The sequence below is a fragment of the Leptidea sinapis genome, chromosome Z (genome assembly GCF_905404315.1).
Source record: "Leptidea sinapis chromosome Z, ilLepSina1.1, whole genome shotgun sequence".
Lineage (NCBI taxonomy): Eukaryota > Metazoa > Arthropoda > Insecta > Lepidoptera > Pieridae > Leptidea > Leptidea sinapis.
In genome coordinates, this window is record NC_066312.1 from 6,444,985 (window position 1) to 6,465,730 (window position 20,746).

At 33.3% G+C, this 20,746-nt stretch overlaps 2 protein-coding genes across 8 annotated transcripts in view; one reads left to right on the forward strand and one right to left on the reverse strand.

Moving 5' to 3' along the window:
* The window catches only part of LOC126978656 (activated Cdc42 kinase-like), a 51,345-nt gene extending 31,480 nt beyond the window's left edge, over positions 1 to 19,865 (forward strand). For 6 of the 7 annotated variants that reach the window (XM_050827641.1, XM_050827643.1, XM_050827642.1 and 3 more), the window contains 6 exons: positions 4,988 to 5,034; positions 8,028 to 8,194; positions 9,146 to 9,197; positions 9,610 to 9,973; positions 12,100 to 12,212; positions 19,657 to 19,865. In XM_050827641.1, coding sequence (XP_050683598.1) covers positions 4,988 to 5,034; positions 8,028 to 8,194; positions 9,146 to 9,197; positions 9,610 to 9,973; positions 12,100 to 12,212; positions 19,657 to 19,839 — 926 coding nt within the window. In that variant the 3' untranslated portion in view covers positions 19,840 to 19,865. Of the gene's footprint in view, positions 1 to 4,987; positions 5,035 to 8,027; positions 8,195 to 9,145; positions 9,198 to 9,609; positions 10,006 to 12,099; positions 12,213 to 19,656 lie in introns of all 7 variants that reach the window. The other variant, XR_007732661.1, reaches the window with a different exon arrangement.
* LOC126978658 (uncharacterized) overlaps positions 1 to 20,746 on the reverse strand; it is a 243,488-nt gene that overhangs the window by 208,766 nt on the left and 13,976 nt on the right. The window lies entirely within an intron of this gene.

Sequence of the window (20,746 nt, forward strand, 5' to 3'; positions counted from 1 at the left end):
ATATTACGTCATTGCACCCACCAGTCAACTTGAATAACATGACGTGCACTGTCAGTTGTATTTTATTACTCATGTAGCGTGAAACTAACAATAAACTTCATTGAATTCTTTCTATTCTGGAGATGTCATGAAAATGTCAATCCATACAAAATGTATGAGAAAATAAATGTTTTTATGATAATATTTTTTGTGACTATATCGATATTTTATTACTTATTATCCTATTCCGGACTAAGAGTAACCTGAAAAGAGGTGCACTTAGGGGTAGATATATATGTGGGTTTAATGGTAAAAATATTTATTTACTTAAGGTACTAAACTTATCTATGACACTTGGTAAATAACTATAACTAATGGTTCTATTTGTGAGTACGCGGATCTCTATTATTAATTGGTTAAAATGGTTACTCGGACCAGTCCTGTAATGGTTATAGGCAAATGGTCAATGGTAACCAGGACCGGCCCGATCAATGATCACCCGCGTACCACCTTGCTAAAGGCAACACATGGTTTTATTACAATTAATTTTATCTACTAAGCAATATTTGTAATATAATGCTGTTCGATGGATTTACTTCGAACATACTCCCGAGCACAAAAGAAAAATTAACAATAGCAAGTTACATGAAAATATCTCTAAATTATAAAACTATTGGTTATGCTAAACAACAATAATAGTAATAATGTAAGAAAAAACGAATGTACAAAACATACTTAAATAAAACTAATTATACTAAAACTGAAATAAATTTAAAAAATACAATTGTCGTACTATAAAGTGTAAAGACTATCTATTCGCGACGTTTGGCAAACGATCTCTATAACTTATGGTAATTCAGTGACACTCAGCTGACGGTCAGCTGTACTCTGCTTTCGCGTTTTCACCATATCACTTATCACTGGTTCACTGGTTAAGTCACTAGACACCTGCAGCTGTGCCGAGGGTCGAGCGCGAACCGTCCCTCGGCCGCGGCAACGCCTTCCTCTCCTCCAGATCCATGCGGCTACTCCAAATAAGCCGACTATTATCTAATTATTTCAATGTCTCGCGTATACTGTTCTCCGACACCGTTGACAATTCCACGGCGCCGACGCCGTCTAGCGTGAAACTTAAAATGCTCTGTATTCAAAAGCTCATTGTAGTAATTAAGTTCCTCGTAATCATGACGTAACTGGTGAGTAATTATGTCAAAATTACTGTATGTGTTATTACGGGAGTTGCATAATTTATCTAAATAATTCATAATTTTATTATAGGTTTCTATACCTGCCCAATATGGTTCCATATCATAATATACATATACAATCAATGTCCATCTGTCTCTGATGAGCTGTAACTTAGATATTGGACCAAAATCAATAGGTTCTTGGGTTATTGGTCATTTCCTGTGTTTTAAACAACCCATAAGTTGGTGAAAACAACGTCATAAAAATAGAATTGCCGTAGCTATCTAGATTTTCTGGTATTTACTAAAGAAGATTCTATCTTAAATTCAAAAATGAAACTATACTTTTGAGGGCTCTACCCTAGTCCCAATGCTTTGGTTAATTCATGCTTTCATCATCTTCCAACTTCTGTAAGCACATCATTGCCAGAAACGGTGCTGGTTTGGTAAAGATAATTAGTTGCCTGCCATCGTATCCTGTAACCTTTACCAAGGAGGTGGCCAATTGTATCTCTCACCAATTATCTCTGTTCACGTGTGTGGAGTTGGATCCGGAACCTTTGTCATTTGTTCTGGAACTATAGCCTGGTCGATGAACTGGTTTTGCTGACAAATTTTGACACGGTTTAATTATAGCTTTGTACAACAAACTATTGTTTCTTTAAACATATGAGACAGCGTTTTTCCGAATAATATGGATTATTAAAATGGTCAATTAAACAATTTAAACGATGTTTGCTAATTGTTTCCAATTTCTTGTCGTCATGCATGTTGTGAAATGCATTGCATTGCCATAATCGATGTTCAGCATTACACACTAAGTCAAGTCGATGACCTCGACACGTGTAAAATATTGCCGTTGGACTTAACATTTATTTTATTATTTATTTTGTGATAGGGGTTGTACTATCATTTGATGACTGGTCTGGTCTTGTTTACGACGGGATGATGCTTCTAACGTAGTAAACCTTGCTTCTAAATAATCCAAAAATTCTTGAAATATGGGCAATTCTCGGGGTTTCTTTACAAAACTTATATACTCTGCAAACGATTCACTGTCTAATTTTTGGGCTAACAGATGAACTAGCAGCGGATCCCAAGTTGTTATATCCTCCTAGGTTTTTAATAGAATTAAAACAAGTTTTTTTTTCTATTTTTGGGTGAAAATGTTAATGCGGTTCACAGAAGTCATCTACTTACCTAGTTTCAACAGTATAGTTCTTATACTTTTGGAAATAAGTGGCTGTGGCATCCCGAACAGACACACAGACAGACATGACGAATCCATAAGGGTTCCGTTTTTTGCCATTTGGCTACGGAACCCTAAAAACGCGATACTACGGATAAGCGATAATATATGACACATCTGTCTTATAATATTAATTCGCGCCGTAATTCGTATTTTACGATAGTGTTACAAATTATAAACAACAGTTTTGAATAATAAATTTCTATTTCAACTGCACCGCAATATCAGCACGTTGTCGAGAATGTGATACTTAGATCTCCATAAGGCCTCGTGTACATGACACTAAAGCAGGGTGTATAGTTCAGAAAAGCATTTGTCAAACTACTAAGACCTCTTATAGCATATAATTAAATTAATTGATAATAATTCTTATACATTAAGTTAAAAAACAGTGTGGCTTATTAATAAGTTTACACTTATAAACAGCGCATGCGATCCGGTGTAGGATACGACGACGATGCGGAGCATTATTAGTAGCCTACCTCGCAAACAACGGCCATTTGTTGCATCCAACTCTCTCTCATTTGTTCAGTCAAAAACCCGCGCCGGCGCTGAACTTCTCATGCCATGTTCATGAACACACTTCATGATTCTAGCGTCTAGAAACGCTTCATGTACATAACATGTGGTGATTCATGATAAAAATTCGCAAAGCGAGGATAGTATATTTCTTAATTTATACAGTGATAAGTGAGCGATTAGAAAGTTATAATTAAGTATAGCTATATTTAAGTAAGAATAATTACTTAAATCTTTCTCCAACTTTCTTTAGTAAATACGTATGTATTCACATTTAATGATCACCTCGTTGTTAAGGATAAACCCAAGTAAAGTCTTCTATCAGCTACTTGAGCAACCTAATCCTACTACTTAACTTAAACGTGTGTTACATGTTTTATAAGTGTAAAATTAAATATTATTTTATTATTTAATTTCATTCCCTTAGCGTATCTTGCACATATGACCCAGACCGGAATGACGTGGGTAGCTCAGCTATTATTACACGATAAGAGAAGTCGGCTTTATACTGACCTATCACACTTTAATGATCGTGCGTTCAGCAGAGACGTATCTGATTTCATATATAGCGTTGTAATACAGTGTTCTTTCTAGTAAGTGATTTTATTAATCCAATTCAAATAACGATACTAACTATTCTAGGCCATTTTCAGGGTAATTAACACAGCGATGAGTCTACGAAGAACTAAATCGCTGCCTAACTTACCCTGGTATCCTCCTGAAAGTAAATAACCAACTTATTTGATTATTGTAGCTTTTTTGTGTCGGTGTTCCACTACCATTAATTATTTTGAATGTGTGTTCGTGCTATTTTTTGTTTTTTTTTTTTTTATTATGTTTTTGCATTAACTTTATTTTGTTTATTTGAATATGCTTACACATACACGATGGAGCAGATTACTTGGGAGAGATGAATGTATATCAACTCATAAAGGTCAGTAATTTGCCTCTTGTTTCGGAAAAACTGAGAGTTATATATATATTTTTGGAATACAGAGTTTTGAATTTTGGCAACGGCTCCAGAAATGTGACCTAAGTTTTTATAAAAAAAAAACAAAACTCCAATTGTTATTAAATTGTGTGAAGTCAACCTGGAGTCTAGAATAACTATCAATTAAAATTTATCTGGGGTTTACCAAACAACGAGGGCTGCCTGATTATTTGACAGGGAATATGGTCGTCTCATTTAGTTTCGATGTTGGAAACATTACGCCTGTCGACAAATAGTTCGCTGCAACTCAAGCCAAGATCTTGCAATTCTTGTTGACTAAATTTATACAATTAAAATTAGTCCCCTATCCCTTCCGTTTACTGTTGCCAGCCCTATTAATATAAGTGATAGGAGAACTCTTACACATCATCATTGCTTAGATTGGTAATACATTTTTTGACGTTAAGTATTTTTTTAATGTTATTGTTCTAATTTAGTTTTTTGTTTGTTCTGTACACAAAAAAACAATTTTTGAGATTTGTTTATTGCTTCTGTTGTATCGATGTTATTTAGATTAATTTTGTGTGCTTAGTAGGTACAATATTAACTGAATTAGGTGGATTTTATACATAAAAGCTAATTTTATACATTTCATTAAACGTTTAGCAGATGTGCTAAAATTATGGCTGTAAACTAATATAATTAGGAAGTATGGTCCATTTATTTCATTAAATATTGTACTGAATTTTAGTCAAATCATTAAGTAAGCATCTCCTTTGTATTCTAATTATCAGTTGAAATGCATATACACCAAATGCTATTTTACATGTACCTGTCACATAACAATATAGATATTGTTCATGTAAATACCTGTGTGAGTGAGCTTGGTGTTTAGAAATATAATAGTGCCATTTTAGAATGATATTATCGTTTGTTTTCCAACTTGTGATCAAGGCACAATCCTTGCTTAATAAATTTGGAAAATATTATAGCAATGTTGTGCATGAGTTATGTGAGAAGGTACTGAATAGATTTGTAATAACATAAGCGATATCTATCATTAATTACAACATTTTTATCAACTATTACAAAATAAATACTAACATTTGTTAATTTGCGCAGTGAAGCGAAACTTCAGCGAGGAGGCGAACAGTGTCCTGAACATTCAGGTGATTATTTAGATCTATTTACTTAATATTTCCCTCCCCTTTCGGAAACCAGAGAGGGTGCACGTGTTGTAGTTGTTGATTAAATTTCTCACTTTTATTAAATTATAAATAAAATAAATCGTGAATTTCAAAGTACCAGGGCAACATACACTCAGTTTTTGTATGCGCGTAAAGGACAGTTGAAGTGTGAATGACCCAGGTTCTTAGAGCGTCCTAACTGGATTTTTGTGAGTTTTAAAATAATTTACTAAAACTACATGGTGAACTCTTTCAAAGTACCTCGGTATCATAAACTCAGCGCTCGTCAATATGTCAGTTTTACAGTAGCTTTTTGTGGGGCTACTCATACTTTGTAATTAGAATTAAGACAAAAAAATCGATATTATAAAATACTCCTTCAGGTAGCAGCGTCCAACACGTATCATCTGACAGTGTATTGCTATCTTTGATCCCGAAAGTCCCATAAATAACATAGGGAGAAGGCATAACGTACGCGTAGAGATGACAACTATAATAATTGTAACTCACTGAAAGCTGATCGGATTAGTACGCTCACTAATTGGAGAAAGGACCATATTTTAAATTTGCAGTGTGCAGAGATGCGATACTCAAGCAAGAAAATTCACACACAGACCTCGAAAGATGGACTTGAAAAGGCAGTGAAATGAATGTGGTCCCAATATGAAGATATGAAGATTCAATTTATTAATATTAAAAAAGAACAAGAGGAAGAAGTGAAGAAAATAGTTGAATGCCACAGTTGTGGAAATTCGCAATTTACGTACGCGTATGCAACAATTAAAGCTCTAAGACATGACAGGAACTTCGTGAAATAGTTCATAAAACTTGTGAAGGTTTATATCCCAACGAAATGAAATCAAGAAGATATTTAGAGTCAAAAAGAAGCAAATCTCCTCCTCGTTTGTGACTGAGTTTACCACCGCAACCATCAAGATTAAAATACTGAATGGTGTAATGGACTACAACAAATCTTACCCGAGCGAAAAATCACCAACAAGTTCCATTGGTCTATCAGGTCCCTATCAATGTGACTGAAAGCATCACTTATAAAAGCCGTTGCCCTTGCACGAGAACAAACAAAGATTTTTGGCTTCAAGTACTGTTTGATAATAACAAAATATTTATAAAGAAATGCGATGGAGACAGTCGCTTGGAAATAAGGAGCGAATCTCAACTCAAAGCTCTTAATAAAGACTATCTTGCTACAACGTCATTTGTGAAGCAAATGTAGTTATATCTGTGTTTTATGAGTTATTTCCACAATTTTATTTACACAACTCAAAATATGTGCTTTGGTGTGCCAACCCTCTCTAAATATTATATTGTTATCATATTATTACATCTACCATACCATTCCACTTACCGACTCATTTACGCTAACATATTTTTTAACACAAACAATATTATATTTTTATCTCTCATTATTCGTTCATACTACGCAGTAAATCAACATACGCTGCAATTTCAATCGGAACATGACTCGTTGACTAATCAAAGTAGGTATGTACCGTTCCCCAGGCCACTACTATGCTTGAATTACTGTGAGTAATAAAAGTAGTGTGTCCGATTTTTTCACTATGCGTTGTACCTAAATACATTGCATTAATGATGATATGGTACTATTCTCTTCGTAAACACGTGAACCGTTAGCCATATTGAAGCAGCAAATCACGTAGACGACGTCATTTGCACAAAAATTCTATCCTTCTGGCAGCGGTAAAATTTATCATATTTATAAACAAAAAGCAATCATTCAATCAATCATTATTCACAGCCGTTCCCAATATTCAGTCTATCTCTTATTTGAGATAAAAATCGTAACTATCGCTGAATTTTCTGTCTTACTAAACTTATCGACAGTAACTCATCCGTACACGCCGTCTGTCAATGGGACGACGTATAGCTTACCAGCGATGGAATTTTGTATGGAAATTGCACTTCACGTGTCCCAAAATATGGCGATAAGAACGACTTATCGGGTATATTGGGACAGCTTCAGATTATTGACAGCTAATTACTGACAGAAGAAGGTAGTAATTTATCACTATCTGTAGTAAGTGGATAAAACACCTTACCTAAGATCATACGAAATCATTATTTCAAATCATCGTTGTATCTTTATGATATGGGTATAGCTAATAGATACATGCACACAAGAGTCCAAAGATACAGGATCTGGCTTACTTTAGGTTTCAGTCTCTCGCAATTACCTCTGTGGTTCATTATATATTCATAATATACTTGCATTAGAATGAATCGTTTTGAGAAAATACAGTCTTCTAATTACAAATTTACATTTCTGTTGGTTTTGGAATCATTTTGAAATTATAGGTTAGAGTATTATACGAAATTTTTATGTGCCAGTGATTTTTTATTATTATAGAACTAATGAATATTTGTGTTTATAATGCTATCCTGGATCGCGAAGCTTCTTCGCTTATTGAAACCAAAACGAGCTGTACAGGTATTAAGATTTATCAATTTTTATTTCATTCTCACATCGAAGCAGACTATCATAGGAGTATAATTATGACTATGACAATAAGTGATTATGACAAATTTATATTAACTTTGGATTTTCTCTGCTATTATTTTGGGGGCTGTGCTTATTTTTATGTAGTTCCACCTTCTAAAAACTACGCTGACACTTACTCAATCCTGACAATAAAAACTAATTTTGTGTATATTTTAAGCATTGGACTCCAACAAGGAAGTAATATGATCTTTTGTCGTAAAATTTATGCTCTTCGACCATAGTGATAACTTTGCGTGTGAACTCTGTTATGAAACTGAATTAAAACCAAGTTTTTTAAACAAAGTATTTCAGTCAAGTAAAGGTTAAATGATAACTTTACTGTAACCTTGGAATACTTATCTCACTATAAATACAATAAATTACCTGATATTATTGTGTTGTAGTTACTCTTTCGCACTGATTTAACAATTTTCACCTAAAACTTTGTTTGTTTCAGGAATCGATAACGGAAATGTCTAAAATAGCTTATGCCAGTTTAGTGGAAGAGCCAACTCCACCTTTGGCAGTTGTCAACCACACAAACGCTATAAAACCCAAGACTCCTCCACGCAAGATAAACGACTGGGGCCACCCAAGCACAATGGCAAAACCTTTTGCATCTGGGTGAGTCCACAGACAATTACGATTTTTTAAAGAGATAACTAAAGAAACGATCGATACGTTCACATTATGGTATATCCTGTATAGTGATATGTCCTGTCGATTACAATGCAGTGCGGCTAAAAATTCTTCAAAGACCATAAATCCGATTGGCGTTCTGATAATGCTTGTCGTTTTAAGACAGAACATGTCAAGTCCCATTACCTTAATAATCTCGCTAGCTACGGCGACTTTTTCCGAAACACACGTAGTGTCTGCACACTGCTTGCTTGGCGGCAGAAGCCACTGCTAACGTGGGGACGTTATCCCTGGCATCCTGTTCATAGAACCTATTGGCTAACTACTCCTAAGTTTAATCCTGTTTATATTGATTTGATTGACCGCCTCCAAAAATATGTTTAATTTGTCTTGTTGTCAAACTTTCAAGTTCTTAAAAGGGTCGTAAGCTTTGTATTAATGAAACTTTTATTCTCATTCTTAACTTTAATCGTTAGAGTCTAGCGAAACTATTAAATTACAGAGCTGTACAATTCACAATTAATTTGACTAGACTTGCATTCAACATATAATTATATAAGAAAATAAATCCCGTCGATTTCCCGAAAGACAAATAAATTAAACCTCCCGCTATCAAAATAAGTGCTGCACACCAGGAGTCCTCACGTATTGTATATAAAATATATATATAATAATTTGCCAGGCAAAATGCGAAACGTAGACAACGAAAATGAATTTAAAAAAAAATAAAAAACTGATAGTAGCCATAAATAATTTTCTTAATGACTCAAATAAAAATATGGGTCTCCTTACTACGGTCAGCTGTTCAGACCAAATTGAGACACATAAACTGGGTATCCATAATACTACTGTGTACAATCATACTATTTACTCCAAATGTTATATTTAAGGAATGTATTTATTGAATTGCAATAAAATTGGAATTGAACATTTCAGTTCGGGAATATGCCTACCTGCCGAAGAGACGGTGGATGTCAATAATCAGCCAGTGAGTACTGACTATTAAACTGTTCGTTTTTTTTAAATCTTTCCTAAATAATATAATGTAATTTACAAGTATTTTCTACATTTCTACACTTATATTAATTATTTATTTTTAGTTTCTTAAATATTATGATTCGTGCTCGCTAGCCGCTATGTGTTTTGTAGATTTCACTAAAATTTTGCTTTGATACCAATTCAATGGTAAAATGGATTAAAAATATATATTTTTTTTTAATTTTATGCAAATAACTTTATAAAGTATAATATGCATATAAGAACTTAAATGCCAGCGCATGTGTGTTTTAGTTTTCGATATTAAACCATACAATATTTATGAGCAATGGATGCTATCCCATACCTAGAACATGTTCTTTGACAAATGTCTGATATTTAAATTGGTTTTATAATATTTTCAGATAAATATAGTACCCTTGCCGCCGCGTGGAACAAAACCAAAACTGGTTGATAAGCCTCGGCATGTGCGTAAACATCCTCTTATCCTAAACAGTGCTGACATCCCACCACCTCCAAAAAATGTCGGTACCCAAACTGCGCCATTGCCTATCATTTACGTTAATACCCAGGCTTTGGTACATAAAAAAATCATTTATAGGCCAACCTTACCTCCAAGGCCTCCCACCACCAACCCATTCACAGACCCCTATCCCCAAATCGAAATCTCCGATCTATCCTCGAATCCTTTCAACTGCTACATAGGCAACCTGGCCGCTGTAGCTGACCCTGGGGAAGACACAATTTTCGAGGAAGTGCATCTTACAGGTAGGGATACGATTGTCTACAAAAATAACAGGGTAAGTGGAATTCTAATACACTAACAACTTTATATATGAAACAGTTTTTACCACACCTCCGCAAAAAGTTCGCTCATCTGTACTGTTTGTTCGAGAGTAGAGTGGCACTTTTCGGCCCTTTGAAATTGTTGACGTGTTGTTATAACGCATGAGCTTTCATTTTTCTGTTCTGTGACGTTGTTGACGCATGCGCACAATAAAATCGACCCAGCCACGACTTGTTGATTCTTTTAATTAGTACAGTACCTACGATGTTGAAGTTCAATTTACTAGATGAATTGGAACGTGTCAATTAATTATCAAAATAGTGACAGTTGACGATTTTCTACTTTCGTCCAGCTGCGTCAAACGAAGAAATTTCGTTGAATTCCAGCGATTCGATATCACAAATTTGTCTGACCCTTCCGTTACAGGTGTGGTAAAAATTGTACACGCAATACGGGAGGGAAAAAGACCATCTTAAATCGCGTGTTTTACCACCCCGGCTTGACTGGCTATAAATGGACTTCTTCCCTCCCTAGGTATGTAATTAATTAACTAATTGCACGAGAACAAATGTCAAAATAACAAATTTAAGCATGTTCTTATAATTTTCTAATTCCAAATGACTTCATTAGCAATATAAATAAAATGTCGCAGGTACTATTGCTACGAACTTCCACATAATTAAAAAAAACAGATAATGTACAATTTTGTTGAATTTATATTATTGTCATGCACAAATTAATTGTCCTTTACATCTCTCATATTCGGTAAGTTGGTCCTTATTACCCCCGAATGGGGCTTGTAGGTGATCAATTAGCGCTCTAGGGTAATAATGTAGCTAGAAAAGCCCTAGGGCGGTAAGTAAGTAATTAAAAAAATTAAAAAGAAAAACTCATCACTCTTTCAAAGAGTTCGCGTATATCTAACCATCATACAGGCAATAGACATCATGCATTCAGCCCAATGACAAAAGAGGTCGCTTCGCTATTCAGCCTTGTTTTCGTATGACTATAATAGTCATAAATTTTAAATATCGAACAGCGAACCTCATTTCGTTTTTGAAAAAAATAATTAAAAAAGAAGATGAAAAAATGCGGGAATAGGAAACTTTTACTTTAAATATTGTTTGGTTTTGGTTTTGGGATTTTTTTGTTATAATTACGTGCTAATTAGGAAAAAAACATGAGTTCTGCAAGTGATGAAGATATATGCTGCACTCCCGATTCAATGAAAATGGAAGCTGAAGCAGCAATTAACAATATTTTATTATTGTAATGCCAGTTTTTTTCTACTTACCTCACAATCGAGATGTAAAGCAGAGTAGTTAGCTGGGGTGTAACCATCAATTGCAACCTCGAACCTATAGGCGCACGAGCGCAGCGAGAGAAATATCTCGGGCTGCAATTGATGCCTTGCAGCTCTTGGCTACTAATTAATCTACTATTATTCTCTTCACTAATAGTCTCTCATAAACTTAATTCTATTATGAATAATAATGACTGATTAGTCCGCCATTTTGAACCGTGTATACTTACAATAATTATAATAACAATAATTTATAATTCATGAGCAAACTAATTACATAATAATTAATAATGCTTATTTCTTTGGAACAGCTGAATGTGGTTTTTTAATTCCATTATCAATGATATTTTGATTGTAGATTCTGAATTCTACAATACAATCGCCTCTTCTAGTTAACATTTAAATTTAATAGTTTTGCAGGACGATATATAGGTGTAGTAGATTTTTTTTAATAATTCTAAAATATAGAGTATAATTCGTATAAGTGTAGTCACGTTTAAATACAATTAATAGCATGTTAATTTTATGCTGCTAAGTTTCTAAATAACTCGCCTTGAAATCAACAATATTTAAAAAAAAATTTGGGTATCATGTTGTGAAACGCTATTGCAACAGTTCAACATGCACTTCTATAAAGTTTTAAAAGAGGATCTACATTTTAAATGGTACATATATAACGTTAGTTAAATTAATAAACATGACATACTAGCTTTCGCCTGCGATAATGTCCGTGTTTAATTCGTATTAAATATACCATTAATATATTTATGTTTACTGTAATGTAGTTTTTTTTTGTATTTCCAGATCATGTTTCAGTAGAAGATTTATTGCAGTTCGCGGATCGGAAACCATCATCAAAACAACGTGGCGTGGAATCTGATGAAGTCCGAATCATGAGCAAAGTTTTAAAAGAGCAGGTATATATAAAACTTAGTGAGTGTAATTCCGACACTCTGTATTGTTTTGTTAATGTTGATGACTAACTTGTTAACCAATGTTAATCGATCTACATGATCTATGATGATTTTCAGTAGAGGCCACTTGTGAGTCTAACACAATTTTGATCTAAAATTAACGTTAATGCATTGCTGGCTTACGTATGTATCCGAAGGGACGCGGCTGCGACTAATTTGAGTCTTTAATATTAGCTTATTAATGTTTTTGAAAATGTAATCTAGCTTTTTGTGTTGCGAAAGATATTTACACAATTTGAACTTTAAACGAATGTCAATAGGACTCCTGTTACAATCTCTGACCTAATCGGATGCACCATATACTTAGAATATACTTGCGTATAGACATGACAGCCCGATAAAGGGTGACAAATTTTGATTTGACTATGTGTGCGTTAGCTAACAGTTTTTAATAAAAAAAATCATAGAATAACAATAATATATTTGGGTACCATCTTAGTTGCATAGTTTTTACAAAGTATACATTGGTACAAAGTAAGTAACTTTAATTTCACAAGTATTCTGGCCTCACACTAGGATTCCCTGTGTCGTGAGGTCCAGTCTCTTTCCCTATAATAGTAGAAAATTAAAATAAAAGAAATTCGCGTGTACTAAGGAGCATTTGCCAAGCATGTGTTGCGACTTTTCAATCAAAATCGGGTAAAGTAAAAATAGATTTGCATTCCTATTCTATCTTGCAGTATCTCAGAGATGTTCTCCCTGGCACACTGTGTTCGTCTATACGTTAGAATATATTCTAAGTCTATGTGGACAGTAATGCATCGCTGTGTACAAAAATTAACTAGCATTTAGCGCACCATTGATATATTGCACTATTAATAGCCAGTGTTTGACAATAAATATTTTACTAATTATATAATTATCTCTATGTAGCATTTATTAAAACTTGTAACGTCATTTCTGATGTTTACTGTAGTTACTGTTTATATAATATGATGTATTGCAAAGATAAGGGAAAGTGCTGAGCATTTGAAATACGATGGTTGTTAAATTATTAACAGGGATGTGTAGATTGAACCTAACAATGTTTGGGAAGGTTTTAAAATTAGGAGAGATGAAGCTATTGTGAGGCACAATGTTGGTTTTTTCGAAAAGTTGTATCGGTGTTATTGTTAGAATATTTATTAATACTAGAATACTACTTTAGACTATTTATATTCTATATTATGGATATAATTCTAAACCATTAGTTGACTTTTTGCACATTGTTATAAAACGCTAAGGAACATATTATCATAGTTTCGATATTTTGGATTTATCCATTACTGATTTATATTTCATATTTAATATTTATACTCCATACTCCGACTGAGGCTAGCTACCCCTATACTCTACAAGGTATTTAATCTTATAAAGACCAATTTTGCTGTCGTCAATATGAAAATATCGGTCGACTGACCTTTCTAATCAGAAAATAGTTATGCATTATGTTTTCTGTTATAACTTTGCGCGAGCCAGCGATAAAATGCTTCCACTTATTATTTATACAGTAACGAATAAAGGCTGCATTTAGTGCTCGGCCGACGGTCAGCTATGACGTCGGTCAAGCGTAGCTGTAGCAATGAAACATGTGATCGCGTTTACTCCATCTCTGATGAATTGCTACGCGCGTACATAGCTACGTCGCACTACGTCGAGCTCGTCGGTCCGGCGTACGTAGCTCCGCTTACGCGCTATGTCGTTCATTGCGACGCTGACCGAGTGGCCGACCTTACGAGCGTGTGTAACATCGTAAACAATAAATTGGTGTTCAGGCAATTTCGAATATATTGTAAAAATATATCCTTCAATTTGCCACTCTATAATAATTAATCAAGTAAACATGATATCTTCTCCGTCTTTTATTCCGTAATCGTTTGCGTAAGCAGGACGCACATATGAAAGGGGTAAAAGTGGCTTCATTTTTCTTTGCAATTGTACACGCACAAACAAGTTTGCTGTCAGCTGAACACTAAACGCAACATTGTCAGCACGTACGGATACGCGCTACGCTCGACCGACGTCAGCTTTTACTGTCGCGTCGGTCGACCACTAAATTCAGCCTAAGCTGTAGGGAGACCAGAATAATGAGTCTTGTCTTAGTCCCCCGCAACCCGTAGCTCTCTCGCATCCCCTCTGTCGTACCCCACCTCTGTTCCGCGCGGGCGACAACTAATTAAATCAAACAATAAAATCAAATCAATCATATTATTTATTAATTTTAGATATTTAGGTATATACCTTACATATATGTAGTATTATATTATTATTTCTTTTACGTGTTTTGTTTAAAATATATAATTAAACTCCCTCTACTGAGTAAAAGGTATGTGGTCTCTATATAGTTTGTTATGAAATCTGTACTTATATTTTATTTTTTATTAATTTTATATTTTACACGTTTTTCTTTATTCTAAATTGTAGTTGCCCTAAGTTCCTTATGTCTACCTCTTTCTATTTATTAATACCTTGTTCTTTATATGGATAACCGTAATGAAATAGTAATATATATAATGTATCTTAAAACCCATCCGAATTCAAATTTACAGTTATCAAATAGACTCCCATGTGCTAAGTAGAGCATTATAAAGAATAAAATTAATTTTAATATTCCATGTTGATAACTGTTTTTAGTGTTGACTATTTTTCTAATTGTTATAAGGTAATATTTATTTCACGAAGAACCATGATATGCCATCTAAAAATTTGTATTCTATTTTTAAATTAAAATGACCCAATTAAAGTGCCAAATATTATTTATTCATTACCTTGATCTAAAATTTTATTACTTTGAAAGTTATATTGTATAACAATATATATGTACTTATAAAGCTAGTTTAGGTAGCTATAAGAACCTTTTAAAAGAGTGGCCGTTGAGTTTCTTGTATGTTCTTCTCACGAGCTCTACTTTTTCCGAACATATGGTAGATTCATTAATTTTACTTAGATATTAATTCTGATTACACTTAATTATTCTGTCGGAAAAATAAAAATCGTACTTATAATTTTTAAAATGAGGTGTATTGAGTTTCCTGATATTTGAATGAGTAGATAATTCCATCTACCCCCTTCCCCAGTCTTGATTATGAAGGGGCTTGCATTTGCGTCTAAATATGGCGAATCTCAAAATGCCTCGAAAATACGTACAAATATATCAATTATAGGTACGGAACTTATGTTTAGTTTTAGCGGTATATATAAATGAGACTAAAGCCGTTTTGTCTTGGAATGTTTTTAATTGATAGAAAATGTTGGTGGATTGGTGGTCTTTATTTCAAAACATGGTATTCTTGCCCGGCCTACTCAGGGTCGGCTGACACATAATTTGTATATTCATGTACATGCATGTTAAAAAATTTCATGACTTTGAATATTTACAAAACTTTCAAAATATTTGATATATCTACAAAATACATTTTACGAAACCTTTACCAGAAAAGCAATTATATATGCTGTACTCTCTTTGGAGGCTTTATATGTAAGATTGTACATTAAATGTTATAATTATTGTATTTGCTCTGTGGCTGGTATTGTTGAGCCGACGATTGCGGGGCTTGTATGTACGATTTGCCTCGCAGTCTTCAGCCATATTTGCCAGACCCTATTGTATTTTAAAGACATTTTTCTAAAATGTATATGACAATAAGAATAGAATATCAATTTTATATTTTGATTAAATTTATATCTGTTGGATCGTTTAAAAATATTTATTTTATTAAAAGATTATTGTAACCTTAGTGTTGGTTATGTTTCAGATTAGTCACTATTTTGTAGTAGTTAGTAGAAGCTACAAGGCCCTACTAAATATTAATATTTAAATTTTATATATCATAAAAGGTTTTTAGTTTGTCAAGTTTAAATTGATGTGTGGCGGAAATTGGAATAGATTTTAATGACATTTAAAGAGATAGACAATAACTCGGGCCGTAAGGATTCTCCTTGAACGTGCCGGTCAAGTTAGCTCTATTAAAAAAATGGCATTTGATGCGCGTTCAATCTCGAAAATGCCCAATAGTTTCCGTTTTATGGTGTATAAATCAAACAGTAGTTCAAACCAATACTCACTCTAACATTACCTATCACCGGTAAATACATTTGATGTAGTCTGTGCTTGTGTATAATGCGTCTAAATTATGAGGGTTAATTTTTCTGGGCATTTATACAATTAAATTACAATTAAATTAAAAAACTGTTAAAGAATCGTTTAATATTCAATACAGGGACACATTGCGTCATACCGCTTTTGGCGCGAAGCAATGTGATTGGTTAATTTTGATAAGGTCTTGGATGCCACGCCCATTTACCCGGCCTTGGTAAACGTGGACTCATAGTTAGTATTGCCAGTCTAATCTCTCTAAATGTTTGATTGATTTATTGTAATAGATCAATATATTTATTTCTGTAATTACGCTACAGTGTGTCGTACTGTCTACATCATTCTTCGAAGATATTTTCAATTTAGTGTTATTATACAAGATATAAGAAGTATTCTCTCGTGACTACCCGCCACCATTTCTTGCCAACTTAAGTTTTTGTTCTTGTTGTTTTGTTGAAATTATTTATTGTGTTGAAACATATCAATAAAAAAGTAATTTTTGCTACATGAATATTTAAAACAATCAAATGTTATGATTAGTTGTAGATTGTATGTAAGAAATTGTATTGTAGTACTATAAATTAATCTATGTAAGCTGTTTTACCAGCATTTAGAAAGATCCTACTAGATTGTTGTATAAACTTATACAATATTCTGTTATATATCTATCACTATTCCAATTAATTTGAATGTTTCTAAATGTGAATTAAATATGTAGAATGTGAATAAATAAAAAAATCAAGCAAAATTTGTTATTAATCCGTTTCTATACTATAAGGGTAATTAAAAATCAACATAAATGGTTTGGGTAATACTAGGGAAGTCAAAAAAAGTATCTGTTTTTTTTTTTGAATTACTAATACTTTAATGATTTACAGATATTGTGAATTTTGTGTTACAATGAATGTTTAAATTCCAAATTTAACTGAAAAATTTTGACTACCTACTGAAATTTTGATTACCTGTGCAATCATTGTTAACTTTTAAGTTATGGTCTGTTAGTAGAAAAAATTCTGCAGAAATGATCAATATTAGTAATAATTTAATGCATACTGTGTTAAACAGGTAATTAACTATTTATCAATAATTAAATGTTATTATTGCTTTATTGTTTTTTATTGTTTATTTCAATGATCGGTTGCTTGTTTGTTATTTTTTTTAATTAATTGTTCTATATGCTCTGTATTAAGCTATATTTTAGGTGTAAATACTTCTAATTGTTATATAAAATGTATGTGCTGCCACACTGTTATGAAATATTTGTTTTGTCAAAGTCAAAAAGAACATTAACTTAATAAAAACATGATAGAAGGTGAACATCATGGCTAGAAACCTGAGAGAGTGGTTTGAGCTCTGGATCCTTGATCTGTGCTGCTGTGTCCAAAGCTATAGTGATCGTCAACCTTCACTGAGAATGCACACAAAAACAGATCAAATTGTTACACATTATTGATAGTCGCAAAATAACGCCTTACTCAATAACTGTTTAAATATTTTAGAAATAAATATCAGTGCGGCGGTGCTACATATTAACAATGTAGTTATTATAGGTTATTTATATTATAATTTGCAAAGTCGTTTCTGAGGTATTACATCAGTTTTGAAGTGCGTATGAAAAAATGAGTTGCGTATTTTTGCATCGTAGATAAAGCTTTATATGTCGTTCGTGTCTACTAATAATACTTTATATAGCACGTTTTCTTGTATACCTAGTTAAGTGTACGTTATAAAACGCGTAATGGAATTTAAACTCGAAACTAAGCGATAAGTGGATGTACCACTTTTATACAAAAAAAACCATTTGCCCTCCTTTTAGATAGGCGATAAGTACATGTATTATCGTGTATCCACGGTATATTTTTCAATTTTTATTCTGTAAAGATATAAGTAATTAAAGCTATGGTAAAAACCAAATAATATTATTTAAGTATAAAAGTGGTAAAAATCTATATCAAATATATCATATCAACTTTATTGAGTAAAGGGCCGACTTAATTAAACTTTTGCTTATTTTGTTAATCGTTGAATGACTATTTTTTGCACGCTTTTTGTTAGCTTTACCTTTATGTATGTTTGTTTGTAACCGACTCATTTGGGCGCGATTCTGACTCACTTTAAAACGCCAAATTTCGATCAAACTTCGTATATTTATTGAGGACTGATGACAATACATTAATTTGATAGAATTATTCCATTTTTCAATTTGCAAAAAAAGATTTTGTTTATTTGTATAATTATTTCGTCTATCGTCCATAAGGAAGGAATTGATGTTCATTTTAAATTTTTCCTCATTCATTCAATTCTTTTCAATCAAAGCGTGTTTTATAGTTTTATTTTAAACTATTTTTATGTACCTTAAACTGAGTAACAGATCAGCAACCGATATATAAGGTAATCTTTCGTGAGACATTATTCACTTATTATTCCGGTCTCACACTACGGATTTGCGCTCGTAATGTGCTTCAGTGCGCATATTCACCGTGGGCGCACCCCACGCCACGTACAGCCGCGCACTACGGACGCAAATCCTCAGTGTGAGACGGGATGTTACCGCGAACTCAATACACTACTCTGATGGACTGATGGACCTCCCAATGGTCTGAAACTAGTCGGTACAAACACCGATGAATCGTGAGTAAATTTTATTAAAGACAATAATTAAAATATTATGGAAAGTTACAGTGACATCAATTATAATGTCAAATATAGTTTCCATTATATTCTTAGGCTATTATGAGTATTATACTTATATATTGAAAATTTAAATGACTCCGCAATTTGTTGGTCTATATTATAGCTTAGAGTTTTATAACAGATTTTGGTGTCGAATCTGTTACGATCTGTCGAAATCTATGTTTAATTTGCCCTAAAATACAGATCTGTTTTGAACTAAAACAACGAAATGCTTTATCATTTCGTTGTTGTTGAATGCAGTTGTAATTAATTCACTTTATCATTCACATTACATTTATAGTTTTTTATGGAACTTGATATTCATTCATTTATACGTCTAGATAGATTGTGGCTGCTGTGAGAACGTTGAAAAAGATTAAGTTTTGCAAGCTGTCAAGCTAACCTACTAACCTAACATAAACTGACATATCGCGAGTGTAAGACATAGAATGTCACGCACACACAAGTAATAAACCTGGCCTGTTTTGATAAGTTGTCTAGTAGCAATAAGCTCTATTTAGACGTATAAATTATCTAATGGCTGAAGCGTAACTAATAACTAATAACTTGGAAGCGATAATATTATTATTCAACAATGTTTTATTATAAATGGAGTCTAATATATCGTTTTCTGCATAGGCTTCCCCGGAGGAATGTCTTGAAGCGCTGGAGTTTACGGACTGGGATATCCACGTGGCCATCAAACTGCTCCAAATAAAAGGTTCGATGGTTGGTGCTACGAATGTCACGCTTAAAGATTGTCAAGACGAGCTGAACAAGGCTGAGGGTGATGTCGCTAAAGCTGCAGCAGCTCTTATATAAAATAAACTTTAAGACTATGAGTCATATTCAAGCGCGTTTTAATTATAAAACCCTGCCACATTTACATAATTTTCAGGAAATCTATAACTCTTATATCTTTAAACGAGCACTTCTTGCATATATATATACATAATCTGAATCTCGGAAACGCCTCCAACGATTTTCATAAAACTTAGTATACAGGAGATTTCGGGGGCGATAAATTGAATCTAGCTAGGTTTCAACTTTAAAAAATGTAGTTTTATCCGAGTTTAATGGGAAACAGCTACAATAACATTAGAACACAAACGTAAATTTCGCCACTTTATACAAGACTATAATAGCTCAGATGGGACGTTGGGTGATTCGGAAAGCATAAGTCCCCGGTTCGCTAACTTTTTACATTCCTAAAAATCCGAGCAAGGCTAGGTCGTTCGGATATTAATTCCTTAAGCGAAAAACAATATATGGAAGGAGACCTTATTTTATGCTTGAACCTATGTACAAAAAACAACAGCTATCAGATCGTTTTGAATGTGTTTATTACGTTTACAATAGTCTTGAATTTTGACTCCTTGGGTTGACTTAAACGTTAAATCTTGATAAGATAAAACCTTCAAAAGGATACCAAATACGGTTTTTTAAATTTAATAATCGGTATTTCTACCCATGGCGTTAATTAATATTTCGGCATCTGTTGTTCATAGTTAATATTAACTTATCCAAATCTTGTTGGGGCATAAAGTCCCAGGTTCAGGTTAGGAGAAACAGTTGTTAAAGCTCTTCTTTGTAATATGTCCCCGAAGCGTAGTTGTAATGCCCGCTCATTGTGTAGGCGTGGGTATTGTCTTAAAACTCACGAGTTGGAACGTTTAGGAACGGAGCGTGCATTTAGAGTAATTAAAGATTAAACACAGAACAATTACAG